Source organism: Perna viridis, chromosome 2 (genome assembly GCF_037379345.1).
Source record: "Perna viridis isolate PV_CMFRI_1.1 ecotype Kerala chromosome 2, ASM3737934v1, whole genome shotgun sequence".
NCBI lineage: Eukaryota > Metazoa > Mollusca > Bivalvia > Mytilida > Mytilidae > Perna > Perna viridis.
The window spans coordinates 7,645,849-7,670,278 of record NC_142446.1 but is presented as its reverse complement, the minus strand read 5'-3'; the positions used below and the strand labels follow the sequence as shown (position 1 = coordinate 7,670,278).

At 33.0% G+C, this 24,430-nt stretch overlaps 2 protein-coding genes across 4 annotated transcripts in view; both read right to left on the bottom strand.

Annotated features, from left to right (window-relative positions):
• Positions 1-5,438: 5,438 nt before the first annotated feature.
• LOC148623507 (uncharacterized) lies at positions 5,439-11,172 on the bottom strand. The gene is made up of 3 exons (XM_088571138.1): positions 11,099-11,172; positions 7,653-8,333; positions 5,439-7,115 (listed from the first exon to the last, which is right to left on the bottom strand). The coding sequence occupies exons 1-3, from the start codon at positions 11,123-11,125 to the stop codon at positions 6,288-6,290; spliced, it is 1,536 nt and encodes a 511-aa protein (XP_088427264.1). The 5' UTR covers positions 11,126-11,172; the 3' UTR covers positions 5,439-6,287.
• Positions 11,173-14,978: 3,806 nt separating this feature from the next.
• Positions 14,979-24,430, bottom strand: part of LOC148623506 (alpha-mannosidase 2-like) — a 78,390-nt gene continuing 68,938 nt past the window's right edge. For all 3 annotated transcript variants that reach the window (XM_088565353.1, XM_088565354.1, XM_088565352.1), the window contains one exon: positions 14,979-23,124. In XM_088565353.1, the coding sequence (XP_088421479.1) occupies positions 19,877-23,080 (3,204 nt within the window). In that variant the 5' untranslated portion in view covers positions 23,081-23,124 and the 3' untranslated portion in view covers positions 14,979-19,876. The remainder of the gene's footprint in view (positions 23,125-24,430) is intronic.

Here is a 24,430-nt window from a genome sequence, read left to right as displayed (position 1 = left end):
GTTTTGTAATAATATTTCCCAAAAAATCATGACAATGTTCATTATAACAATGTGCTTCCATATCCTAGCAGCAAAAAAATCAGCGTAGGGCTTGAACCTATTGCAAAAAGAACCGTTGTCAATCTTCGATTACTACGTACATAACAAAAAATAGTAGAAAGAGAAAAAAGCAAATCTACTCCAGTATCAAGGAAAAAGTTTCAATTTAAGTTAGTTGACAAGTTGAATGAAACACGTACATGTATAGATGTAAATCCAGAATTACCACATGCTTTTTCAGAAAACTTGAACGCAGAAGCATTACAGACAGTGAATTTAACCTACCTCTGAACAAGAGGAAACTCGATTTCGCCGCAAAACATATCCAGGCATACTTTTTTTTAATTAGCAGTCTGTCTAAAAATCACAGGGGTGATTCATGCATGTTCTAAACCCACCGAATTCACTTTTATTTCTCCTTCAGAAATAGTTACTGATTACATAACCAGTCCTAGTTTTTCAATTGATTCTTGTGCTTTTAAGATAAAATCTATATTGGTTGTACATGAAATTTGCACTGTGCAAGAGTTATCGTTCTTAATTTGGTTTCATTTGGTTGATTTTAGTGGGAGATGAATGTATGGTTTTCTAAAAAGTGCAGATCTGAGTGCAGAAATGATTATTATTATATGAAAGTACAGCATATGTAGACTGAAAAAAGCATCGTTTGTTAGGTGTTTTTTTTTTCACCATGAATCACTTTACCATTGGCTGTGTCGGAATTTTATGTGGACTGGTACTTAAAAAGTTAGCAATTTGTTCATGAGGTGTTTATTTTCATGGGTAGGGATGGCAATTATTCACCTCAATCAGTGGATTAAATATTTCAAATATTTATTACTTGTGCTCATTTGAAAGCTAAGATACTAAAAAACGTTCTGCATCAAATAAAAGTTGGTTTGAAATATGGTGTTTAAAATAAAGTGCTTAACGGAGCGCAGCTAGATAACCAAAGCAGAGGTCGAACCGTGGAGAGATGGAACAAATATGGACACAAATTTCAATTTTGATACAACTCTGAATTTAATGAAGATTATACACAAGATTTGACACAAAATATATAAAAATGAAAAAAGTTTGCATGAATTAAAAAAAAAAGCAGACACTTCAACAAAGTTTCATGAAAATTACTTGAAGCTTTTTGAAGTTACTGTGCAATAACGGACAATGAATAAAGTATAAAAAAAAAACCTGGAAAAGGAAATTCAGAAATTTATAACAATTGAAAAGGAAGCTAACATCAACAGTAGTAAAAAAAAATCAAAGTTTCATGAAAATGGATGCAACCACTACTGAGTTAGAGTCCAAAAACTGTGATGGAATCCCCCTTTTTTAAAAACAAAGTCCCATAACTCTTCATCGGAAATTTACAAAATTCAAAGGGAGCTTACACCAATATAAATAAACAGTTCACCAAAGTTTCATTGACATTGCTGGATTTTTAGTTATAGCCCGAAGACATAACACCACCCCATTTTTGTATGAATAAAATCCAATAACTCAAATGAAAAAGTGGAAATTTATAAAAATCGAAAGGGAGCTCACATCAATATAATTAAACAATTCACCAAAGTTTCATTGCCATTGCTGCAAGGGTTTTAGAGTTATAGTTCGAAAACATCAAATCATCCCATTTGTACGAATTAAGTTCCATAACTCAAAAACGAAAAAAAAAAACCACGGAAATTTATGAAAACAAATCGAAAGGGAGGTCGCATAAATAGAAATGAAATATTCGCCGTTATGTCACAAAATTTGGTGACTGCAATTTTTAGTTCTTGTGCGAAGTGTGAACGGCGGACGGACGCTGGTATACCGTAATACATCCTGTCTAGACAGACGGGCGCATAAAAATGAAAATGACATGTGAATGATAGAAAACTTTCTGGATTATTTTTAACTATAGATGCACAAAATGGGGGTTTAACAACGTTGTTATGTTTTGTATGATACAGAAACCTTATAGTGAAATATATATATTAATTTTTCAGTGAGTACATGTATACATCCTGTATTTAATTTAAGACTGTAAGTATGACCACACTTTTTCTGATACCATTAGAAAGCATTTGGGGATGCCTGATTATAACTGATAACTAGTCAATTAACTTCGTGCTGTAGAAAGATGAAACATTAAAGAAAAAAACGCCAAAATTCTTGATTTTGCCAAAAAAGTGGCAAAACATACAAAAATACTTCAGATTTTTTTTGCGTCAAGATGTTCATATTTGAGTTGACAAGTGGGTCCACGGGGGTTATCTCAGCCAACTCATACTTGAAGTTTTAGTGAGGATTAGTGTTGTGCTGAATGAATGTATGTCAAAGGGTCATTACGGTAGCTCGATAAGGATAAAAATCAAACTGCAGTATCAGATTCTGTCCTTTGACTTTTCTTTTTTCTCATGCAACCTAAAACTTTATTATATTCAGTTCATGACATTATTTCCGCCACATTAGTAATGTCTATAAAGTCATTGAACATTATGTATCCTGTCGATGTGTAGCAATCACACCGTCATTGCTTGTATAATAAGTTTGTAAATGGTGCGTCAGAAGAATGAATAAAAGTACCCAATGCAGAGCTTATGAAACAATAGCACCGTAAAAAAGGTTACATCAAAGAGTTAATATGCAGTATTGGTTCACAATACTCAAGTGTCTTCTACCTTGTATACACCACTGCCGCATAATTAATTAAGGAAAAGTTATCGTATTCAATTGAACGGTCTTTTGATAAATTTGGCTCTCATTTTATTCCTTATAATGACTGGTTTTTTTTACAGTGATTAAATGTAAATACACCAACATTTAAAAAGCATATTTAGATATGATCAATACATAGAACTTTTTAAATAACAATATTAATATTATTTTTGGTAATACTCCATACAGACAGGTTGGTATTCCAATGGGGACTATTTGTGGTCCTCTCATAGCCGATTTGTTCCTCTGCTGTTACGAATCACAGTTCGTGACTATAATCTTTACATGATCTGTTGCTTGAATTTAGTAATACTTTTAGATATCTTGATCATATTTTGGCCTTAAATAATCCTAATTTTGAAAACTATGTTCAAGATATCTACCCAAAAGTACTTAAGTTGACCAAGTGTAACATGAACAGTACACCTACAACTTTTCTTGATTTAGATATAAAACTAAAATACCAAATTTTTTATTTCCCGTTTGTTAATTTTCTATCCCTAGATGGTGATATTCCCGGAGCATTCTCTTACGGTATTTACATTTCACAATTAATTCGCGCATTTTGTTCGTATTTGTAATAAAGTTACAGATTTTAATGAACAACGTTATACACGTTTTTGCAGTTACGGTAATGTCGGAAGTGACGTTCATCATTCAATGTTGGCAACACTTTTCGTTTCGCTGTTAAAGGGGAATTAGTTGTACAGACGCTCGCGCCTTGAAACATGTTCAGTACAGCGAAATAAGCAATAATTATATGATTGGTAGTTAAATATTTAGTAATTCAAAACATCTTACAGGAGCCTTTTACTGTTTCGGGGTGTAAATACAAAATACAGCTAATCATAAGCATCCTGGAGTAACATTCTCTGATAATGGTAAATGGAACACTCACATTGATAACCTTATTCTAAGTGTATCCAAACACTTGTGTATACCACGAAAATTAAAATTTAGTTAAATAGAAAAAATCTCGATCAGTTATATCTTGCCTTATATCTTAGAATATGCGAACTTACCCCTCATAAATTAAATATTTGTTTGACCCAGCGACGATGTTCTGCGTCTTTCCTTAACTACGATTTACACAGAGTCCATATTGTAGCTGATCCTGCGTGAAGTTGCGGTGCTCCCATTGAAGATGTCTACCATTTCTTTTTTCGAATGCAAAAAATATACAGAAAACCGTATTACGCTATTCGAGAGTTTACGCTTAATTCCCATAAGAATGGATGTTTCACTGCTTACCAGTGGGCAGTACTGATCTAACGTACGAAGAAAATATACTTAGTATCTACATACCTATTAAAAGGTCAAAAAGATGTCTGACCTAATATTATGGAGGTAAAATCAGTGTCGCACAAGAACAGCGCATCCATCTGTCCACTTTATGTTTCTCTTCAGTTTTGTACATACATTTCTGAAACTTTGTTTTTTTCTCATTGTACTGGCGTTTTTTTTTTTTTTTTATTTTTCATTGTACTGTTGTTTTTCTTATTTTTTTCTCATTGTACTGTTGTTTTTTTTTTTTGTTTTTTTTTTTGTTTTTTTTTTTTGTCTTGATTGTCCTGTAAAATCTAGTTAAAAATTGTTTTGTTTAATATTCATAATGATTTAATGCATGCCCTCAATGTTCTACTTTATTCATATATTATTGTTGGGAGAAGACTTCATAAGTTGGTAAAACATGTGTCCAATCCCTTTTGTAAAGTTAACAAATGAAATTGTTGCAAACTAAGAGAATTTGATGTATTACTGGGTGAATTTTCATGGATGTTTGTTTGTTTGTTTGTTTGTTTTTTTCAGTTCATTTTATACCTTACATTGAAAGGGATGGTTATGGCCTTATAAAACTAGCTAAACCCTACACATGTGCCTGTCCATGGTTAGGAGATGTTGGTCATCAATATGTTTCGCGTTGTTATTTGACTTTTTAGTTTATTTTGAAGAAGTGTCATAGTTCTGTCACCGTGGATTTTATTACTTTTGTCGCCGGGTCCGGGGCCTTTCAGAACTTACTTACTTAAAGGTGTGTTTACACATGTTGAAGACCTTTTTATGATCTGTTTGTTTTTTCAGTTCATTTTATACCTTACATTGAAAGGGATGGTTATGGCCTTATAAAACTAGCTAAACCCTACACATGTGCCTGTCCATGGTTAGGAGATGTTGGTCATCAATATGTTTCGCGTTGTTATTTGACTTTTTAGTTTTTTTTCAAGAAGTGTCATAGTTCTGTTACCGTGGATTTTATTACTTTTGTCGCCGGGTCCGGGGCCTTTCAGAACTTACTTAAAGGTGTGTTTACACATGTTGAAGACCTTTTTATGATCTGTTTATTAACTATTTTTATAAAGGTTATTCGATGGTGCATTTGTTGCCGGGTACTACTTGTTAATACAATGTATTCCATGACATTTTCCCCATTAATTTAGGATGCCGATACAAGTTGTGTCCGGCGAAAAGAAAACGTAAAATACATTTGAAAATGCATCCAGTGTTTCATGGAACAACCAGCTCATCATATTTTTTTCAGAGTGTCAAGTTATATGCATAGTCCAATATCTTCAAATTTGCCAATTTTAGAAATTTACCAAAAATTGAAGAAAATTTTTATTCAACATCAACGTATATTTGATACATTTACGTAACATTTAATGAATAACACATTCAATGTGAAAGAGCATTGGGAAACTGATGGTTTGTATAATACAATAGTGTTACATATGATTATATACATAAAGGCACACGTTTATACGGTTGTACGAATAAAAAAGCCTCTTAATATTTATTTTCATGGTACCAGTCCAAAGAAAGTTTTTATCAATCTGCTATATGTCCTGAATACGTATATTTAGTGAGTTTTTTCTCTTACTTTGCTTTAAAAGATACGTTATGAGAATTAATTATTAAAATATTAACAATTGTCATCCTGATAAGCGAAATATACATAGAGGTCCTACATGCATAACAATACCTTCGCTCTCTCTAGTCTGGACAGCATTTAACATCACTGAAATAGATATATGCATGGATTTCAGTTCCTCTAAATATAGTGATTTGAGTCAAAATTCATTGACCTGCACAGACAGACGAAATATTGGCTTGTATTTAAAGAAGTTCATCCTTCAAACTCGGTTGTTTGCGGCTCTGCCATTTTGTGCCCCTAACCGAAATATGAGAGTACCAAGTCCTAAAAATAATGATTAGTAATTCAGTATGTACAATGATAATATATAGGTGGGGGCGTTAAAATCCTTAGTTATCGATCAAGTGACGATATTTTTTTCCGCAGGGTACCAAATTTAACGCTGCTTGAGGCAAAACATTAGCAACCAATTCTCAAGGAAATCATACGAAATATAAGGTTTCGAATCGAAATTAACGTTCAACTTTCGAAGCTGAGTCCAAAAAATTGATACCGAAGGACAATAAATATCTTTTTTTTTTAATAATATCGGAATTTGACGAGTGTTCTAGATTATGTGCATTATTTATTTTGATTAAAAGCCATCTTGACTCCACTTATACTAAGAAGTGGTCTAATATTCTGGAGACTCTCTGGGACCCCTAACTGGCCTAGGTTCGACAACTCTTGGTTCTGGATAGTCGCTATCGCTATCACTATCTTCTAAATTTTGCTGAGATTCTGTGCTCGTTTCATCATCACGTTGCTGACTTCGTCTTTGCGATGGGGGAATTCTTGGCTGTGGTTTGTTTGACGTTCCGTTTAGCCTGGGTGTTGTAGTTTTTGAGCTTGTTTTTGATCCAATACTTTCTCTTGACTGTGACTTCGACATGGGGTTACTATTCTGGGATCTACGAGATGTTATCGGTGGTTCATCATGCTTTGGAGGGGATGCTCCATTTCTGTGCAATTCCATGTTTCTTTGTTTGCGCCTGTCGACCGGTTCTTCGCGTTCGGCATTCATTTGTCTTAGTCGACGCCTATCATTTTTAACTGGCTCTTTTTCGCTATCGATCATCAAATTTTTCTGTTGTCGCCTAACATGACTAACCGATTCGTGATCTCGTTCGATTTCCGAATTCTTATGACGACGCTTGTCGTATAAATCGGGATCACGGGCTCCATCTGTTTTTCTCTGTCGTCGTTTTTCGTGATGTATTGGTTCTGGAGTGCCATCTTCAACATAGTCCTCATCACCGTCGTCAATATACCTATCATTGAATTTTCGATCGTCGGTTGACCTGAGAAGTCCTTTCTTCTCATATGATTTTCTCATTTTTTCTGACAATGCATCTTCAGGTTGTTCTCCGTTCTTACAGATGAGAAACTTGGGCGTTTCGTTTCCTGCACTTTTAAGTTCGGTTACGTGTAGTTGTGAGTTGAGCTTTCTGAAACTGTCGATCTGTGTAATATAAAAGAGGATGCCTTATTTAATTGCAAACTTGAACCACCATACGAGATTTTTTGGACCCTAATAATTCAAATTATCTCAGCCTAAAGCTTCAGTCTGTATCAATTTCGTGATACGTTGAAATATTGTAATTGTATATTATAGCTTTTGAAGGTACAGATTTGTTTGTTTATTGCAACTATTGAATCAATCAATATGAACCTTGTAACACGGCCTGCAACTTAAGGCAAATAAACTGTGCGAGAATAATGTAGGATCCGGGGCAGGATCCCATCAAATTTCGCGGGCTCAGTTTTTATTTATTTGTTTTTTATCATTATTATCTTTAATCTTGTAACTTACAAAATAAATATGATGGAACTATTAGAAAGATGGTTAAACTAGACAGTGCCGTATATCAAAATTTAATTGAACGAAGGTCATGTGTACATGATCATATATAGTTAATTTTTTTCTATCGGCTATTGAATTTAAAATATTAGAAAAATTATGCATAGTGTTTTAGTCAAAATTGTTTACACATGATACCTTAGTATACACTCCGTCGACAGCCGAGTACATAGTCAGAGGTTTATATGCGTCATAATTAAGCTTGAGCATATCACCAACAGTCTCCAACACTTCCTCGAACAATTGTGTTGTATTGGGGTTCAGTTTGTAAGTTGTTAGTCTCTCTTTGTTCATCACTATGATTGTGTCCGTTTTTCTAGAGACACTACGTCTTAGAGGAGCTGGACCTTTGTGAGACCTCCTAGGTAATGGTGACCTTTGTATACTCTTGGTTGGACTAGGTCCGGCTGGAAATCCGTAATTAATGGATTTATCTATGCTTGGTTTGTCAGAAACAACAAACAGGTCTCCACTCTGGATCTCGCTTAAATCATCTATCTTCCTAAAGCGATTTTCATCTTTCTTAAATATATATCGAACCCCTCCTTTAGGTTTTATCTTAGAATGTTTATCAAGCTCAGCCAATAAACTGCCAAATGTTCTGATCTTATTGTTTATACAGAGATCTACACCTTTACTATCTCTGTCACCTGACATACAGAACGTTACTTTCTTTCCTTTCATGTCATCTTGTCTTGCTTTGAGCGATGGAGCCTCTATTTCATACCGTTCGTACCTAGCATAGGATGTAGAATTATGCAATGGATATTGTCTTGATCCTTGCGATCTCTGAACTGTCTCATCTTCTGACACATATCGCTGAAACAAAAAGCAGAGGTGCCAGTTTTATACTCCAATCAAGATCAATAATATGCTTGACTACCTACTTTCGAAAGATACTACATTTGTATAAAATCTTTTAAAGATTCTGAAATTATATTGATTCTTCTAAAACCTTAGCTTACAAAACCAAAGATGTTAATTTGGTTTCACAGTTTTATCGAAAACACAACAATTCTTCAAAAATGCAAACACCCCATAGTTAATGCGTCATTTTTTTTTTGTAATTTTAAAGAATAAGACAGTGTCGCCAACATATCAAGATAGATTATTTTATTTTGTATTCCACAAGAAACAAATTCTAAACCATTTACGTTAGTTCAAAGAATGAAAATACAAAGGGAGGCATGTTTTCCCTTGTCTAACACCAACATGACATGAGAAATATTCAGATTCATTGCGTCTTTTAATTTAGTTGCATGAACGTCGTATATTGTACAGTATTATGTCATTAAACTGCATTTTTTGCCAAGCAGTATTTAATGCTTCAAAATAATAAAAAAAATGCGCACAAATGATTTTCTTATTCTTAACGATACTAATGGTATGCCAACTCTACGAAATAAATTAGCTACTTGCCTTGAACTATTCTTTTTGAAAGACTTTTTTTACTTTCTGTAATGATATTGTATTCTCCCGAAAATGAATGAAGTCTGGTGCTCATTAAAAAATGTAAAAAGTTTCCTAAAACAGCTCATATTAATATGTCTTAAATTACTCGGTTTTTTTTCTTGAATAATAGAATAATTTTATCTAGTTCAGAAATAATCTTATCATAAAAAATGTAAATAAACAATTTGCGTTGTATCAATTTTTATAGTGTTGCAAAAGAAACTTGAACATGAAACATCGAAAACCATTTTTTTGTAAATAAAAATATGTTTTTGCTTTATATTTCATCGTGCTGTTAAAACAAGTGTGCAAGAAGTTTCATTTATCCAAAGTGTAATTTCCGAGAATGATGCGATGTATTGCGATTGCAGACGCTTATCCTACCGGTGCACCTGGTCCATGTTCCCAGTTTTTAGTGGAGTCCGGGTTGCCCATTTGCTTTTGTTACCTTGTATGTATGATTTTAGTTACTTTAAGTCCTTTGTTGTATATGTCTGTTTTCCATGTCTGGTCTTTGTCCCTGGATTACATTCTTTTGATTTCCGCTAGAATCTTGATTCCCTTTATTACTCTTTCTGAATTAAGTGTCCCAACAGTAATGTAATTTGTTCTCAATGACTTCCTTTCCGGAAATCTTAAACATAATAAACTAGTTTCATATTTACTTATTAGCTTTTTAGCCTTATTAAAAAAAAAAAGAACTCTTCCACATGTTCCCTTTAGTAATAACGATATAATTCACAAGGTGAATTCTCGAGGTTGGCTTTATTTTTACCGTAATTAATTAATGCAAACAGAAAAAAACAGAAAACCCTACTGATTTTCACGTAAAAAATATGATATTCAACAACTTTATAAATTATCCTTGTATTTTATGTGTCCGCGGCACTAATTGTTTTACGCAACATTTGTTTGAAACATCTCGGATCGATATCTGGTCATTAGATAGATCCAATTAATTATTCAGTTAGAGAAATCTGTTGCGAATGACGACCAGACCAATATTTACCAGTCACGCATCTCCCTGCTTATTAACCTTTTATTAATGACAGACTAATAAAATCAAGCCCTATATATCTCCATTTCCATGTTTCAGAAAATTTGAAATTTGAAATTTTCGTTTGAACAATCTTGCATCTTAAGTATGTTAAAATAAGCCAGAGGTTATACTAACAATTTTGTAATATAAAGTCTCCGTATAAATATTTTCAGTTTTTCTTATTGGAAGTACAATTAGAAATAGTCTTTTAACAAGAGACATGAAACTGGGACATACCAGCTACAATGGTTATATAAACATAAACGATCCAGAAATGGTTGATGTTGTCTAGCAAGATATATTCTGACTTGGAACCATGTTGGAGTATCGAGGAACTGAATTCCAAGGCATGTTGTAGGAGTAGAAGCAAATTATGCAAATTAAGCAGTTAGCTGCATATTTAGGAGACTTTTTAAAAAATATTTTTTTTAAATTTCATTTGTGCGAATGTTCCGGTTGTGCGATTTTAAATACAATTCACAAGTGCACCTTTTAAAATGAATTACCAAGACCAGTTTATTTGTTGACTCGGGTACATTTAAGCGCAACAAGAGAAATATATAGACATACATTGTGACAAACAGTTAGTAAGAAAGAAAACATGGATTTCAAGAGCTGGCATGATAATCAGCACATTTGACATAATCATTAAGTTTTCCTTAAAACGATAGAAACTGAACTATGGATGTTTGTTGGCGGTCGACTTATCTTTATGTTGCTCAGCATTGATAATTTAGTATGCCTTAAAAAGTGTCATCAACAGTGTTCGAGAAAGCAAAAACAAAAACAAAAAAAAACAAAAGACAAAAAAAAACAAAAAACAAAAAAAAAAAAAAAACAAATAATAAAAAAACAAAAAACAAAACAAAACAAAACAAAAAAAAACCCATCATATTCGATACAATAGTTAGCAAGCACGAGTCCACGTTTACTAAGTATATTTATCGAATGTTATCTGAGCTGAATTTTATACCAGCTTTTGATATCCTGAAGAGTATTGTATTGAACGGAACACTAAACATGAGGAAAAAAATAACACTTAACGTGTGTGAAAGTTGCTTTAAAAACAGTAGATGTAAAAAGTATATCTAACCTGATCATCATAATAAGGAGCTGGCATCTTGACTTCCTTCTGTAAGATTAAACGTTTCCAACTAAACCTATAGCTATTCTATTATTGATAGCTCCATCACAGGTGAGTATTAATTATAAATGGAGAAAATCCTCAGGGCTTGTCGTGAGGTTACTGACAAAAACAAAAACAATCATAATTCATTTATAACCGTGTTGTAATAAGCGTTAATAGGTTGTAACTCCGGTAAGACTGTTGAAATTTACCGGGTTTCAATATATAAAGTTCATTGTGCTAATTTTATCTGCTATGTTAGGCCATTCAAAGTCCGATGTCTGTTTCGTGACAAGGCCCAGGTTTTTAAATGCAAGATTTACTATCCTTTTTGTAACCCAGGCAACAGAAACGTCTATTACTCCGGTATCTAATAGGACGAAAACAACTATAAACATGAACAAAAGATACAAACTGTAAATAATGTTACAAACCATACAAACCATATTGTGGAAACATTACAGAAGTGCTACAAACGTACCAATCACGGGCGGAATGTTGGACCGTGTCGAATACTATGCAATTTACCCAAGAACATTTTGGTACATCATTTCCTTCGTCTAAGGAAACCACCATTTTGAGGGGTTGGGTGCCAGGATGAAATATGATAAGAAGCAAGATCAAAATTTTCTGAAATAAGGCAGGACAGACCTCAAGGAAAACTTGAAAGGCAGGATATCTTATTCTTCATATATTTTAATGTTTATATCACAAAAAGCGACATTTTGCACTGAAGAAAAAAATTATTATTATATTTTCAAAATAAAAATGTAGGATGAAAAAAAAACATTCCCTCATAATCCCAATATGGTTCATAGTGGTTTGTATTTTGAAATTTGACAATTCACGGCTGTTAAGAATAAGTATATGTACTTGTTTGTGTGACCATCACACACATCAATCAGCCTTATAGAGATTCAGTTATGTCTGATAGAGCAATTTGAACGCTGTCCTATTTCGAGTAACGATGTCCTAAATGTCATGTGGATGTAATTCACAATTTACTCAAGTGTCCTCTTTATATTCAAGCTCACCTAAACGTTTAAACATAATACATCTATTTATGACGATGAAATAAATATTGAACATATTCATTTTGGTAATGATTTATTACATTGCTGCTTTCGTAATCTAAGTTGGTTTTGCAATATATATGTCGGCGATTTAAGAAACCAACTGAAGTTTTGTTAGATACCAACATAACCATGAAAATTAGAGAACTATACATTTATTTTTAAATGGAATGTTTTTGCTGAAAACAACTTTTAAATTTTATCTCAGAAGACGGCCAAAAAGTCTTTATGATTCATAGATAATATTTTTGGTATACAGAAAAAAGAAACAGATAATTTGAACACGAAGCATTGTACAGAAATTAGAAAGATGTTTTTTTTTGTTACAGAATTGTTGAAAAGTACATTAATAGTTTAGAAAGAATCCAGTTTTTCGTTAAATATTCGAATAAATGTACCTCTTTTTATCAATTTCGATTTTTTGTTTAAAATTCATAATTATACAACAAGAAATAGTCGTGCAATTTAGGATAGGATGTCAATCGATAAAGTTTTGTCCATGATATGATATAGTAAAAACCTTGAATTCAGTTTTTACATTTAGGATTATACATGTATTCAATAACTGCACTTTTTTTTTTGTTTGTTTATTTGTTTGTTTTGTTTTGTTTTTTGTTAGTTTGTTTGTTTTTTTTTTTTTGCAAACAAACTTATCAAATTAATCATTCCTGACATATTTAGACCTTGACTTTCGATGATTGCTGAAAACTCGATTGTATTTTGTTGGCATTGCCTGTTTTCCTGCTTAAGTATATGTTACTTGATTTTCTTAAAATCATTCACGTTCGTTCTCTCTCGATTTTCTTTAGTTTGAGCTTGCTTAACCTTTTGTCCTAGCTGAAACCAGCCTTTATGTATAGCTATAGAACCGTATTCTGTTTGACCTCCTGTTTATCTCTCATGTCACTGCCTTCTGATTTAACATGGCAATTTTACTTCATATGTCCTACGAATGCACTTGTCATTTATCCTGTGAATTCAACATTGTCACTTATCCTGTGAATTTTACTTGCCATTTATCTTGTGATTTTGCCTTAATCATTCATCCTATTTATTTTTACTTTGTCATTGTTCCTAAGATTTTATACCCCACTCATTAGAGTCCGTCAAACCGACAGCCCACCCGTTACAATTTGCATTAGCAGATATCTCAGCATCTATCGGAGGGATTGCTTAACTATTCCGTATATTATTGTAGCATGACTTGTAACATGCTTCTCTTTTCAGGTACACCACTCATCTACTTTCTGTTTACCGATCGACTACGAAGTGCATAATGGAAGTTTTCGTAACACTTGCACCGTGTCTCCCCTTTTCATGTTCATTACTCACCTACTACCTAATAACCGATCGAATTAAGGGTGCATAATGGAACTGTTCGGAACAGATTTCTTAGCTTCTATATATTTAAGGGAATGCTTACGAATTTGTACCATGTTTCCCTTCTAGATCTTTGACTGAAATATTAGGACTACATAGCGTGCATCATCTTGTTTACATTGTCATTTATTCTGTTCATACTAGTTGGTGAATATAGTTCCCGAGGGTATTCACCAACCCAGTGGTCAGACTTGTCTGACTCCGAATTGTATCATATTTGCAGTATAAAAAATTTCAAAACACGGAAAACACTGGCTTCATTCCTTTATAGTATAGATTTAGATTTTCCTATGTATTTGACTCTAATGCTGCTGATCGGAAAAGTTACTCCTTAAAACTATATTGAAATTTGTAATGATTGTTTTGTTTTTTGTTTTTTTTTTTTTTTTCATATATTTAATTTAACTTCGTCCTTTTTGTTATGTCATTTATCTTGTGATTTTGTAAATCGTTTACTCTGCAAATTTAGCTTTGTTATAAACTCATCATGTGATTTTATTTCACATTGCTTTACTTTAATTTGTACTTTGATATGTTTACTATTGCCATTTCTACTGTGGTTTTTATATACTTAGGGAGCGAATTTGCAGCTTCGCATTCATTCTGTAGTTTGGATAGAACTTTTGAGGATTGTACAACGATACCGATAAAATGTTACGCTTTAAGAAAATATTAATAAACAAAATTTTCATTCAACTACCTTGGTTAAACGTAATGAAGAATAAAATGGCCACCTACAACTTTATATTTGTATATATATCCGTGTGGTATAGAGCGTTGGACTTCGTACAGGCGGTGCGAGTTCGGAGGGAACAACAAAACGATTGCTTTTCAAATTTGACAATTATAACGTTGTTTGGATTTTTTTCAGTGATCTCTTACACGCTAAGTTATCTCCCCTGTGCGTGTTTCAGCGATCCCTTACATATATTACATATTAATATATCTACAAAATTGGGGTAGACTGATCGGTGCTTTAACTCTGGAAAATAAAATGCAAGATATTTCATGTGCGGAAAGGAAAGGCGTGCCTGACGTAAGACCCCTAAAATTAGAAAAAAGTAATCACTTAGCAGATACCTTTTTTTTTTTTTTTTTTTTTTTACAAATTCTTCCCCAATTTTCAATTTATTCCCTTGCTTCTCGCTCAACCTTCAATTCTATTTATGCAAACCCTAACCAGAAATCATGAAAGTGTATACTGTCCTTAACTGCACGCCATACAAGACGCAGTGTTCAAAATCAATCTTGGGCGCATTTTGTGATTTTTCTTTTAAGTATAAGACAAACATATTTGGGGTTTGAGTTGAATTGGTATTTTAGGTATGTTTTTCATCATATGCAGAAAAGGTAAATATAAAGCGGTTCAGCTCAGCAAGCAACAGAGACAAAACTCTAATTATAAAATTTATTATAAATATAAACCTTTCAAATCCTTAGCCTATTAACAGCACAAATTAAAATGACAATACATGTGTAGAATAACAATATCCCCATGGTTACATAAAAATTGATTTGTTGTTATAGAAACAGACAACAAATAAAGTCGGATCCTAGTACCAGTGACTGCAGGTATACATTATCTAATTGATCTTCTTTAATATAAAATGAGCGGAGAGTTGACTGTAAATACCATCAATACTGAAGGGACTAATATTCAGAAAGTCACTGATTAGAAAGTAGAGCTGATCAGACGTATCAGATTTAACGACACTTTTGGATTCAGAATATCGGGAAAAAAGTTAATACTTATCATGAACTTTCTGCTAAAATCATCAGCTATAAGTTTAGACATAAAATGTTTTTGTGATAGTTGGTTGAACATCGTAATTGATGAGAAAATTCCCTCCAAGCGATAGTATATGAACACCTCAAGTGCATCATGGAAGTTATTTTTTTACAAGCCAAACCATATTTTTTTAATCTATAGTATACGTTTTTTCTATAGATCAGGTCGATTTTTGTCTTTTATGTAAATTCACATCATCTATTTTGGGGCCTTATACAGCTTGATTAATGGTATGGGTTTTGCCCATCATTGGAGACCGTGTGGTGACCTGTAGAAGTTTAACTGTTCGTTGCTTTGACGACTCCTACCACATCTATATATATGTATACTTATATTCTTAGTAAACTAGATACTCTCGACAGCACCAATCGCACTAAAAATATTTCTTTACATTTAGAATACTTGTTGCGACTCTCACGACAAGTTGGGCAACGCAGGAACTTGTATTAATTTATTTCATAAGTATTATACAGTCCCAGGGGTACGGCAATACATGGCAAAGCTGTCGTCATAAGCTGCACGAGGTCTACTGTAATGCGTGTTTATTTTTTTTAACTGAAAGGTTACATCACCAGGGGCGTATCCAGACACTTTGAAAAGGAGGGGTACCAGCCGAGGTTCCTAGCTGCTAGGACATCATTTGCCATTTTTTGTCAATTGTAAACACTAAAATGACAAATTATCCAATAAAAAGGGGTGCCAACTTCCCGCAACCCCCTCTGGATCCGCCATTGACATCACCTTACCAACCATCTCGCACTTTCAGAAGATGTGTTTTCTTAAAATCGCAGAAGGCGAAAAAGCATACATTGTAACGGACAAAGACTGCCACATTTTCAACGATTTTTGTCGTTAATTTTTATTCTTTTCCTACATCTGATTACGTTTTTCGTGAGATTTGTTTTCTACAGATTATAGATTTCTACAGTTTCTTTTCACTTTTACTTAAATTAAATTATGAAATTTCTTTGTTTTGCCTCCCCCCTTTCATCCCTAAATCCCCAAATCAAACGCAGCGTTTTTTTGTGGTATGGGATATTATGGTACAATTTCAAAGCGATTTATACAATTTTACTCGGTTATTGTCCGTATGGACCTCAAAGTGTACAGACGAGGAAGATATGTTGGTACCATTTAATCAAACGGACGACATTTTTTTCTGCGATCTCAGACCACAGTAAGATTCAGCATTCAAAAAATCATATATAAATGGGTAAATAATTAAGCAACTTATATAAAGGCTAAGGAAAAGGATTAGGTTATCACCAATAAAACCCATCCAAACCATTCTTTTATGAGTATGGAACTTCATATAGATCCATACACTTTTACCCAAGCAACTGTCTAGGAACCAGAAAAATGTTTTTGCACCTTTTCAATTCCATATTTCTAAACAGTTATGACCACAACCCCACCAAACTTGTCACAATCAGTAGGGAAAATTGTACAAATTTAATGAGATTCATTCTACTTGTGTTCAACTGATAACAATAATATATTATAATGACTTATACAAGCCCCAGACCTGTGTTAAAGACATGTCATTATACAGGCCCCAGACCTGTGTTAAAAACTGTTTAACTATGTCCTCACACTTCATTAACATTCATACTGTCTTGTTGATTTTACAATTACATGTACATATATCTCATCAATAATAGTAAAATATAATTATAACATTTTAACAACAAAAAAAACACACACACTAAACATAAATATATGTCAGGTTCTCAAACTTAAATCTTCTCTTTAAAAAAGAATGAAGAGTGCTTTTGTATATTTCTTAAATCACAGAATGGACAAAAAATACAATACATAGTGGTGGTTACAACAGTATCCAATTCAGAGCAAAAATGTGGAAAATGCATTTTCCGTTTTGTTACTAATGTTTGTACTTTTCCTCTATCTTATTTAACAGAGTTGCATTAGGAACAATAGTTTTTTTTTCTTGCAGATTCTGCTGAAAATGTTGAACATGGAAACCATTTTTGAAGTTGGCCTTGTGGTCAGAATCCTGTGGAAAATGTTGCCTCTTAAATGTTATCTCATTTTTTTTTTAGAATTCCATTCAATTTATACTAAGTACAAGACTGGGAATATTTTTTTGGTGCTTTTTGCCATATTCAGAATAAAAAGAATTATACAGAGGGTGATATAAAGGGCAACATCACATATTTTAAAAAAAAAATTAACATGTTGTTAAGAATGCTTCAGGGTATGGAAATTCAACAATTGTTTCTTCTATGGGCAGGAAAAAAAATCAATGGACTACCCTGTCATTTTCTTTCAAAAGAAGATAACTGTTATTGAAAACATATTCTGTATCTTTCACCTAAAATGCCTTATACTAGAAGGAAAACTCATTGTCCAATGCCTAAACAAAGTGTCTAAAGCTACTTCCAACTGAATAAATAAAATATAAGGAGAATTGGTACCGTGAATATGCCATAGAGACAACAATCCCACCAGGATGAAAATGTTAGCAAACAGGTAGAGTAACCCCTATATACTCAAGTAACATAAAAATAAATTGAAGGTGAAAACAAAACAAGATATACAGAGGCTGAAATTCCTGACCTGGGACCCGAACAAAAAATGCAGCAGGGTTAAAGTACAAACAAACACACCTAAAAATCAGTTCAAAACTGTCTGAGTCCCTTGTTACAATGGAAATAACGAAAATGAATATAAATTATACAAATGTACAAAATAAGGACTACTAGCAGTTAACTGACATGCCAAAATGCATGTCTGATTCAGAGGTGGACAGCTAATATTTACATTAACTAAGTCAACTTAATTAAGAGAAATACAATTCCTGCAAAACACACATAGGGCACTAAGACAACTTTACTAATTAATAACAACTTTCATTTGCTAACAATAGACAAAAGACTGAATCATGTTTGTTTAACCAAATACTGAATGAATGAGAAAAACAAGATATTATATACACACATACAATTACATATTTATATGATAGCAACACTTCAGGTTAATAGATATTATATGTTACACTTAAACTGGAAACAAATGAAAACTAACTATTGATAACATAACACATTATACTTCATTATAATGCACATAAAATCAACTGCTATATACAGCAATCACATGGAATGTGTAGTTACATTTCACAGCTAATACCTTAGCACCATTCTACTGCGCATAATCAGATAAGATCAAATACTTTGAGTTATTCCCCCTTTGCTGTAGTCCTAACCAGTACTAATTACCTAAGCCTGTTGATTGTAATAATACTGGCTTATTTTTATTCCTCTAGAGTATATTAAATCTGCTTCCTGAAAAACTTATCTAAAAACATATCAGACTAGTTACAACCCAATAAATAAATACAATTAACATAACCATCATAGAGAAGAAATCAGACTCATTGTAGGAATTAGCTGTAAAATGTCTGGAATTATAAATGGAAGCACCATATTTTGTCTTTTTTACACACATGTACATCTACAAACAAAATAGACAATAAGCTAGAGTAATGAAGTATACATCTTATATGTATAACATATCTAGTTGAGATATACATTGTCGGATCCTTGTCTTTTAAGAAACACTCCAGCTAAGAATCATGCAAAATGTGATTCATGGTTGGAAAGCCTACATATTTTTATTTTTGATATTTTGTTTAAAATGATATACTTAACAGAAATTAACATGGCTGTTTATATAACCTGTATTCTTAGGAGATAAAAAATACATAGAATATGCTGCAGAAATTCAAAATTAAGGGAAATAACTCTTAAAATGATACTAAAATACAATAAAAAGCACTGCATTTTCAATGTGAATTATCTCCTTAACACAGACAGATTGAAATGAAGAATTATACATTTCATCATATAGACCAATAAAGCAACTTAATAACAAAAATAAAAATGTGTAGCCTTTATTGGGTTGTATTACATATTACATAATTTGCATTATTCTTACTAAGACTGCTACTTAAGTCATTCAATCAAGTTATTGGTGAATGGAATCAAAATGTACTGGCATTGTTTACCTACATGTAAATTACTGGCATAATATATTAGCTTTAAAAATCTCTTCATATATTTCTACTGCAATTTCATCAATGTGTTTCAATAGATGTTTTAACCACCATGGAGCATACATTACTCCAGTTATTGAGCTTTTAGTGTCTCAGCGAAACCTCACATGATTCTTATTAATTCTGGTCAAAAGCTCCTTAAGTAAAATCTTTTTAAAAAATCTGAAAGGTATAACAAAAGAATCCACTATTTACATTCTCAACTGTAATTTTTTTAATGACACAAGTGGATTCTCTCTCATCCAGATGACTGTAATTTCAGAAAATGTGTAGATTTTATCATTATTATTATTGATATCTGAAAAATTGTGAAACTTCCATTTAAAAGTTGAGAAAACTCCTAATGAAAGATTGCATCAGATCAGAATGCAGTCATTTCATGCAAAAATGAAAACATTGCCAACATTTGTGAGTTCACAGGGAATTAATTATCAAAGTACCATTTTATATGTTGACAACTCCATTGGTTTAATGCTTAAATTCTGTGTAGATGTATCAAGTTTACTTATATTATACAGATGTGTAAGAGTTGTCTTTCTTACATCAGTCATATATACATCAGGCAAGATAGAGGACAGAGTGAAATCTTCACTGAGTGGACATTGTATATACCTGGTACTAAATCCACATCCATATCCTTTACGATGAATAATCAAACTTGATCCCTCATAATCAAGGTTAGAGCTCATTAAATTCTTTAAACTAACCAATGAAATATCACATGGTAATGATTTTGATGTCACCATGAAATTACGGTTTATAATATCTGTATTTATAGTAGTGTATGACATAACAGGAGGTTGTTGCAGAGCCTCGCTCACTGCTATAGCTGTGAGAGAAGGGGATGTTACATAATGATCCTTTTCTATATGTTCTTTTTGTTCAATCTGAAGGATAAATTCACTAAGAGATGGCTTATTGTCAATGATTCCTTGTCCTAAACCTCGCTCATCATCATAAACAAGTTGTCTATCTAACATAACTTCAAGTTCACCTGGATGTAAGCTAGCCACCCCATGTGCTTGTCCTGAATGAAGTGTTACACGGTGTACAGAATCCTCTATGATGCTCATTGAGGTCATTGGATAATAATTTGCAGGTATACCTAACTCAGGTTTAGTTTGACGTTTAATCAACTGATAGCCATTTTGATCTGTATAAAATTGTAGGTTATCATTACAGATATCTGTATATAGTCTCATAATAACTTCCCAATCTTTTGTTTTAGAAGCATGCATATCTATAACATTGTGTATATGGAAGTTTTGACTTTGCTCTGTAGGACTGTTGTAAAGTAACACAGTATGATGTATAATTGGATGTAGAACTTCAACCTTGGACATGAAAGGACCATCAGTGACACGTACCACAGGTTGTCCCCAAACATTGGGCAAAGCTGAAGCCTCTCCCTTCGGCAGGAACATGTATGCACCACTCCCCCGAGAAGTGTAGTATAGAAATTGTATTTGTATGAGAGTTGAATTTCCAGTTCTTTTATCTGTAACTTTCTGTAGTAAGCCTGTCACAGGATGAAACTCTCCCAATAAATAATCATTTTCTATAACAATTTTACTTTTGTCATCTGGTGTGTAAACTAGACGGTTTTGAACAAACTTTAACTCTGGAGCTACATTAAGTTCCATAGCATTATGCAATGTCAGTGATGACACAAACATCTTTTTAGATGGGCCTTTACGGAGAGTATAAGTCTGAATACCAAGAGGTGATAACTCTACCAAGAAAATCAACTCAAACTTAGTCCTTGAAATTGAAACATTTGATGTCCATACTGGATTCAGTTGGAATGGAACAATATTCCTTTTGAAGTCTACAATTTGCAAATTATCAGAGTTCACAACTACAGATACTAAAACATTTTTGAACTTGGCAAGTGGATTAAAGAAAACAATGTATGTTCCGGTGTCTGAAACTGATACAGTTCTATGTTCTGTTTTTACATTATATTTTTGATGAACTAAATAAGGGGAGAGAATTAAAGGCACATTGAACTTTCCTTTAGTCAGTAGTGTCTGGAGAGCCATACTAATAACTTTTTGTGTGTCATTAAAAGCCTCTAGAAGTTTTTCTTCATAATTTTCCATTACATAGTCTCTTGATGTACCAGTTATTGCATCATGGTGTAGAAAAAGAGCTAAATATCGCCTAGCCTGTTGTAAGAGAGAGGCTGCTTCATGGTAATGAGCGTATTTGACATTCCATTTCTTACAATAGCTATAAGCAAGAACATTTACAATATCAGCACTTCTTAAGTTTGCCTCAACTTCTCGAGAAAACCTTTTGTCAAAAGGTCGGGTACTATAGAATCCAGTCCAATATAGAAAACTCTGGTCAGAATATGGAAAGAAGTCACCAGAAAAAGAAGGCAATTGATTATTGCTGTTCTTGCCCAGAAGTTCAAAGAAGTTTGAGACAGTACCAAATTGTATATTTATATTCCACTCCTTTTTAGAGTTAATGTAGTTCATCAGCAAGTCATAGTTTTTATATTGTTCATCCCATTCATGTAAAGAATCATATCTGAAATCATCCCCTATTGGCACTAAGATAGTATTAAACTGATACAGACTTGACTTTTTACGGAATTGTTGGTACATGAATTTGGCCATTCTATCAATATTACTATCAATTATTTTTCTTTTAGCAAATAGTTTTTTCTCAGGATTATCAGAATGTCGAAAGTCAAACTGATAACAAACAAAAGGATCTGGTCCACAGGAATACTGAACACTATACAACATATAAGGCATCACATGACATAGAATATCATTCTGACTAACTTTATCCCAGTACTGATGCCAATAAAACTCCAGACTTTTCATACTGGCTAAGGCACCTTTAGTTGCCTGATGAATTCTCTGGATCACCATATTATCTATGCCAGATTTTTTAAGTATGTATGGCATAGTTCCGGAGTGTCCAAAGGGATCTATTGACCAGCTTGTTTTAGGTTTTACATGCAGATTTTCTTGTAACCATAAATGGCCTTCCATCAGCTGGTCAATTAAGGATGTATAAAGAGTAGATGCCTCATCAGGCATGACCCATCCCCCTGTAACAATCTCTAACTGTCCACGTTTGACTAAATTACGAACATGAACCTTCATATCATCCTCTAATTCATTCCACCACATACTTAGAAATACAGTTTCTGCCCACACAAATGTCATGTTTGGATACTGGCGTAACTTTATCACCATATTATTCAAAATTTTCTTTGTTGTATAAATATAATATTCTTCCAATGTTCTTAACCAACCTGCATCATTATGTGAGTGTGGAATTAATACTACATCTAAATGTTCAGGGATGTCATTTTCATCAAATGGTTTAGTTGGTAGTTGATACTGTCCATTGCTAAGAGGTTCATACTTAGTTTTATCACTTAGATCCAGTGATGTTATGTTGGAAAAAGACTTGAGATTTTCCTGCTGGTTACATTGAAGTCTACCTGGTAATGGCCAATCATAGTTAGTGATATGTAATGGTGATTGGCGTACTTCCTCCACAGATCTATCCTGAAGTTTGACCAACTGAACATCAGCCAGGAAAATCAGGTAGACAACAATTACAATACTTGTTGCTGCTATACATACAAGGCGTTGTTGAAATTTCATGCTGCCATCTTCTTGCCATAGAGACCAGGGCTTCTCAAACCAGCCTGAAAAATAAGAAAATATGTTTTTCACAAAAATGTTCTTGATAAAATTCATTTTTCTACATATAATACAATTTATGGCTACCTTATATATTTAAAATTTATTTTCCCTGATGGTATTGACTTGTTGAGATATTTGTTTGATGAAATCCTTAAAATTAGAGGAGTTCATAACAACTGACTTCATAAAGTTTTCATCCTGCAAGGGTACTTTAATACCCAAGTATCAATCTAGGTCAAAATGTAGTTAGTTCATGTTATTGGGAGTTCATGGAACTTATTAGATAATCTTATTCATTTTTAATTTGGTTGCTAGTAAGAATTTGTGGTATCGATTGAACCAGAAAAGACAAAGCATTTAGACACAGGAAATCAGCAAGGTAGACAAAGTTAAAGAAAATGCTTATTTTTTATCCCCATTTCATTCTATATTCTTAAAAGGTAAAGGCCATTTCATAGGGGGGGAGTCACCTTTGTTAAAATTGGGTACAGGCTGCAGCTGGAAAAACACCCCCATCCATATTTGTCAAACAAGAAAATCTGTACCATTCATATATTTTTCAGTGCAAAATGCAGACCCATTCATATATTCTACCACATCAATTTGAATTAAGATAAGATAAAAGAAGACACTAATTAAAGATTGAATGTATATTTATATAAATTATCGATATTAGGATAGTTTATCTTAGCAATAAATTATACATTTAATTTGTAGAAATATTACCCATTGCTATAGTACAGCTCAGAAATGACAACCCATTCATATAGGAAAGTTGAAAATTCATGACCCAATAATTAATTTCAACTCTAGAAAAACAGACCATTTCCAGCAGCATGTCTGTATATACTGGTATATAGGAAGTAATCCCCTCCCCTCTGTGGGCTATTACCACAATTGACAACCTATGAAAGATAAAATGAGGGTAATGACCCTTATTCCAAAATTGAAATGGGGGTCACAGTGCATAACAGCCCTTTTGGATGCATAATGATCATTTTACTCATCCCATCTTAAATAAAGTACTTATTTTAATATTAAAAATAAATACATCAATAAAGAGCTTTGCAGGGCACAGGATTATAAGACCGCAACATGTCAAACTCTGTTCACTTGTGGCAATGGTGGGCACAATACTAGTATTTGACACACTTAATCATAGGGATTTACAGTTCATTATGAACACCATATTGCACAAATTTAAAAATCAGTTTAAAATTAAAACAGGATTCATATTGCACAAAATTTTTATGGGGATAGACTAAGCACTTTTGACACACAATTTGCTGCCATTTCTAAAACTTGAAA

Coding starts and splice junctions, on each gene's coding strand:
- LOC148623507 (XM_088571138.1), bottom strand. CDS start 11,125: ATGCCAGCTCCTTATTATGATGATCAG. Junction 8,334..11,098: donor CTCCTTATTATGATGATCAG/GTTAGATATACT, acceptor TTTTTGTTTCAG/CGATATGTGTCAGAAGATGA. Junction 7,116..7,652: donor TCGACGGAGTGTATACTAAG/GTATCATGTGTA, acceptor TATATTACACAG/ATCGACAGTTTCAGAAAGCT.